Raw genomic sequence first — 5,079 nt, 5'->3', positions numbered from 1 at the left:
TTGGATCCTTGGCTCCGAAGCCCCACGCTCCAATGGAGGAGCTCCCGTGAGAAATGCAGTGTGCTCCAAGGGGTTCAAGCCGGTAGTCTGTGGGTGAGGAGCGTGAGCCCACCAGCCAGTCACTAGCCAGCGCCTTCTCCGGAAGCATGGCTCTGGACCAGGCCTTGGGGGAGTTTGGTGACAGTTGTCTGTTCCCAGGCCCCTCAGCTTGCGTTGCTGCCAAGCGTGGGATGGGGGGCCAGGCCACGACCCTGTCTCTTTCCACCCAGAAAGAGCGTCCCCGCCCGCAGCCCCCGACAGGCCTCTAACACTCACCCCAGTCTCCCTTGGGGGCTGGCGGCTCTGACGCTGCTCCCCCCTCCTTCTCTTCCCTCCGTAGGTTGTAGGTCCGACTGCCTTGCATGCACCCAGGCCTCTCTTCCTCCTAACCGACACCTCGGCACCGGGACTTCTGCTAAACCCAACGAACCGCGGGCACTAACCCGGGACGCAGGCTCTGCCGTGCCAGGCTGCCCTGCCAGACTTCTTCTTTGGCTTTGTGTGTTTTCCAAACTGCCCCCTCTCCACGTGCCTGAGCGACCGCCCGCGGGAAGACCCACCACTAACAGAGGCCCTCCCTCCCCCCACGGCAGGCCGCACGCGCTCTTAACCTTCCTGGACATGACTTTTGTGTCTCTGCCATTTGTCTCCGGGGTGGGGGATGCTGGTTGGGTCTTGCTTGGGGGGTGCTGTGTCATGACTAACAAACACTGTGTCGAGATGGAACCCCCACCCTGGGGAGACCAGCCCCCTCCTGGTATGGGGCAGGGGTGGGGGGGTGAGGGGGGTTCTGCTTGGCTTTTCACCCGGGGCCCCATCCAACAAGGAGTGGAGTGATATGAGAGCTCCCAGGAGCCCCCTCAAACCAGGGTTGCCAGCACTGTGGTCCTAAGAGCCCCCGATAACGCCTGGTCTGTCCTGGGGAGCAGTAGGCACACACTGCCCTCTTGCTCTCAGGGACCCCACCTGCCAAAGCCTGCAGCCTCCGAAACACTTTCCTAAAGCAAAGGGGGACGCCCAGTTCCAATTTCAGAAATAAAAATAGAGCTGCTAGCCCCATCCCCCTGCCCCACCACCAAGTTATGACCCTCACAGCATCTGCCCGTGTAGTCTGCTATCGCTGACAGGTGACTTCCAGGCCGTGTGCATCAGCCACTGGAGAGCGTCCGAACTGCAGGTTCCCGGGCCCCACCCATGACCTGCTTGGTTCCCGTCTCATGCGTGAGACGGCTCTCGGCAGCTGCCTTTCAGCCAGCCTCCCAGATGGCCTTGATGGATCCCCAAACGGGAGAAGCACTTTCCAATGCAGGATGGGGCATTGCCCTTGGTCCCGGGACTCAAGCCTTCTTTCTCCCGTGCACCCAGTCGGAGCACGAGCAAATAAGACAGCAGCTCTGATCCCGGGTCGTGATGGGGTGGGCTGAGTGATGGAGGACGGGACCCGGCCCTCCATGTCTGCCAGGAGCAGCTCTGCGCAGGCTGTTAGCGTCGCAATCCCTGTCACTTCTTGGTGGGTGGCCAGGCCCATTGCCAAGCTTCTGGACCTGGTCCACGCGCTCCTCCCAACGCTGACCAGCGAGGCCGTAACCTGGGTTTCTCTCCTTCTTCGCAGCATCAGTAGCAGCAAAGTGTCACCCCGCTTTGAGAGGTTGGGCCTGGGCGTCCTGGAGCCCAGTAATCCCAAGATGTAGCCAGGCGTGCAGGTCTCCTGCTGCAATGGCTTTGTCGAACCGATTCTGTGAGCCACCCAGACTAAAAAGCAAACTCGCTCTCTGAAGCACCAGCCACCCTCCTGGCCCTCCCGGCGCTGCAAACCCGGAGCCCGAGCCTCAGTACAGACTGCTGCCCCCCGGGGATGCCTGGGTCCTGCGGAGATGGAGCTGCTGCTGCTGCTGCTGCAAATGGCGCCAACCCGCCCCCACCCCAACCTGTCCAGACAGGCAGCCAATGTTTACATACATGTTTCTGCTGCATGCGGGCGATGTTTTACAAGAGGTAATAATAAAGACGGCCAGTCTCTGTGTACAGGGCCCCGGGCCCCGCCCACTGGGATGGTGAGGGTCAGCCCCATGGGTGGGGAGTGGGGTGGGGGGCACTGCAGCAGAGCAGGAGGAGCAATGAGGTGGTTGGCTGGTCCTAGGGACAAGGGCGCCAGAGGGGTTCTCTAGGGTCCTCCACTGACCCCCGTCCTCATCTTGGAGCGGAAACCCTGACTGGGAGCTGCGCTCTCCAAGGGCAGAGGGGAGGGGTGGGCAGTTCCTGCTGGGGGGGAAGAAGACCTCGTCCAGGCCGACATCTGGATGCAGCCGCTGTTCACCTAGCGAAGGTCGTCTCTGCAGGGGAGGGCGCATCCACATCCCTGTAGAGATGCCTCTTCTTGAAGCGACCCCCGCCCGGGGAAGAACCCCAAGGAGAAGAGACATAACCCTATAGCGATTTAGACTCCACTCAGCCCCAAGCTGACCTTGGCTCGTCCTCGGGTGTGTCACGGCGCCTGCTCAACGGGGTTGGGGTCGGCTGGGTGGGAGCAGGCGGCTGCGGTACCTGAGCCCACCTCCCACAGCCCATGCTCTGAGCCCGCCCCACTCTCCAGAGGGTCCCAAGCACCGGAGCAGAGCTGAAGCAGCACCCTGACTCGGGCTGCAGCCTGCATTCCCACCCTGGGGCCAGGGCCTCCTTGAGTGGCCACTTTGAGAACCTAACTGTGCACTTGTACCCCTAGGACCCCCTGCCCACCCCCAACCCCCCCACCCAGTCTACCCCAGCTACCATGACTGTTAGCACCCTGACCTTTCCCAGCCAGGGTGGGAGGAAGAAAACTGTACACTCCTTAGCTCAGCGCTGGGTGGGTCTGTTCACGCTGCCCCCAGCACCCCCACGGCCACATAACTTACCCCTGTATGTGACCCCTCGTACCTCAACGCCACATGGAATATAGGCCAGCACCCCTACACATCTGCCTTCTCAGAGGGCACAGTTTGTCTCTGGCCCTGCCCCTTTCAGGGTCATGCCCTGCGTGTCCCGGCCCCACTGACCTTCCCACGGGCAAGAGCAGAGTGGGGGCAGCTGGAGCGAGGGTCCAGCTCATGCCTCTTGATGCCGGGGCTCCTGATGCCCCACCCCCACCCCCCGGAGAGGTTCCACCTGGATCTTGGTCTTTCCTTATCACGGTCTCAGTTCACTTCCAGCCACGTCCACGTGTGGTCAGTACCCATAGTGGGGCTGCCGACCGCAGGTCAGTGGTTCCAAACCACCCACCAGCGGCTCCGTGGGAGAGCGATGAAGATTCTGTCTCAGACACCCGCTGGGGCAGTTGGACTCTGTCCTAGAGGGTCGCTACGGGTCCGGAATGACGCAATGGCAGTAAGGAATTTTGTTGGGTGTTCTGTCTTTGCGAGTGCTAGGGGTCCAGAACCGGCAGGGTCACAGCTCCCACCTTTAAGGAACTGACGGTGGACAGGGGCGTGAATGAACCCTGGGGTGGTGGCCCTAGGCTGCACTACCCCCAGCCCCTCTCCTCCTGGTTGTCCCTGATTGTGAAGTGAGGTTACGAAGGCGCCCCTGCCCTCCTGCGTGGTCTCCTGTTGGACATACAGGAAGGACAGTGGATCACTGTGAACGCAGCTCTCCCCGCCAGCTGTGAAGGGAGAGCTAAGGGCTGTGGAGATGCCTGGTATGTGTGGGGTGTGTGTGGGTGGGGGTTGTCACTTCGAAGAGCCTCCAGGTCCCAGCTTACCCATCAGTGTCCCTGATGCCTCTGGTCTCCAGAGCCGCAGACCCTGGGCTGCTGACCCAAGGACTTGACCCTGCTGCTGCTGGGCCAGTAGTGAGCCATGTGTGAAGATGGTCGCCTAGTGTCGCCAGAGCTGGGGTGCTCGGGACCCACCACCTCAGGGCCTTTCTCCCACGGTCACGGCTGCAGGGCCAGCACTGGAGGTCTTTGTGGTGGTCACTGCGGCGAGCCCCTTCCCACCCACAGAGGCGCTACGGGGCAGAGTGGAACGGCCCCTGGTGGGGGCTGGGGGCGAGCGGGGGCACCAATGTGAAGCTAGAGGGGGAGCTGGTGTGAGGCTGCGATGGTCCCCAGGTTTCCGCCGTGACCCAGCGCCCTCTGTAGCCACAGGGACACACACTTGCTTTTCTTGAATGTGATGTGAAATTTGTACAGTAAAAGTTTTTATATTTTCTATCAACTGCATTTGTCTTCCAGAAATGCTATTAATTTAAATGAAAACGGTTAGTATTAACAAGCACGCAGCATCTGCTTTGGTTTTTGTCCCCTGGCGAGAAGACACCTGGGTGTCGGGTACACATGGGAGTCCAGATCGGTCTGAAGTTAGCCCAAGGTGCCCCGGGCCGGAACGTGCGTGGGTCGGTCCCGAGGGAGACCCAGGGCCCCTGTACTTGTACAGGACGGGCTGAGGGCTCAGGAGCTCCTTACACAGGCAGAGAGACTGCGCCACGGGCCTTGAGGCAGATGTTTGTGAACCCAGGAGGAAGGGGGAAGGAAGAGCCCCGAAGGACCCAGCTTATCCAGCTGCCAAGGAGAGCAGATCCGAGAGCAGACCCAGGCCCGGCCTCAGGGCTCCCCCAAACCTTTTGCCTGCTAGACGTCTCAGCATGCGGTGGGGATTCTCCCAACCCAGCTTCTAAGAGGCTATCAGCCGATTCCATTACCTGAGGAGCTCTTGGAAGGTGGGTGGGGGCGGGTAAAGAGCCAGGGGAGGGCGAGGAGGAACTGGATTTGCCGGCCCCTCCTGTCAACCACACAGAGGCTCACTTTGATCCGACACTCGCTACCCTGCCATGGAGGAGGCGGGCACGGCGCTGTGGACACCACGCAGCTAAGGAGACGGGCAGGGAGGGGGTCCAGGTACTCCCCGAGACCACTCAGTCCCAAGGCGTCAGCCCCATGGCACCTCCCTCTCATCCCAAGTCAGGGAACTCGCTGAGAGCTTTCGTGAGCCAGAGCGTGGCCTGGGCGGGGACACCGAGGAAAGAAAGGGCAGCACCGTCGCCCGCATGCGTGAGCCAGCGAGT

At 61.4% G+C, this 5,079-nt stretch overlaps 1 protein-coding gene across 8 annotated transcripts in view; it reads left to right on the top strand.

Annotated features, from left to right (window-relative positions):
* Positions 1-2,304, top strand: part of KSR1 (kinase suppressor of ras 1) — a 169,144-nt gene extending 166,840 nt beyond the window's left edge. For 2 of the 8 annotated variants that reach the window (XM_045299633.1, XM_045299636.1), the window contains one exon: positions 1,652-2,301. In XM_045299633.1, coding sequence (XP_045155568.1) covers positions 1,652-1,730 — 79 coding nt within the window. In that variant the 3' untranslated portion in view covers positions 1,731-2,301. Of the gene's footprint in view, positions 1-379; positions 785-1,651 lie in introns of those variants that run through there. The other 6 variants (XM_045299638.1, XM_045299635.1, XM_045299634.1 and 3 more) reach the window with 5 other exon arrangements.
* Positions 2,305-5,079: the final 2,775 nt, after the last annotated feature.

This window comes from Echinops telfairi, unplaced genomic scaffold (genome assembly GCF_000313985.2).
Source record: "Echinops telfairi isolate 266 unplaced genomic scaffold, ASM31398v2 ScPeMD7_7458;HRSCAF=8496, whole genome shotgun sequence".
Lineage (NCBI taxonomy): Eukaryota > Metazoa > Chordata > Mammalia > Afrosoricida > Tenrecidae > Echinops > Echinops telfairi.
Note: the sequence above shows the minus strand (reverse complement) of the source record. Positions and strands in the feature narration are given on the sequence as shown.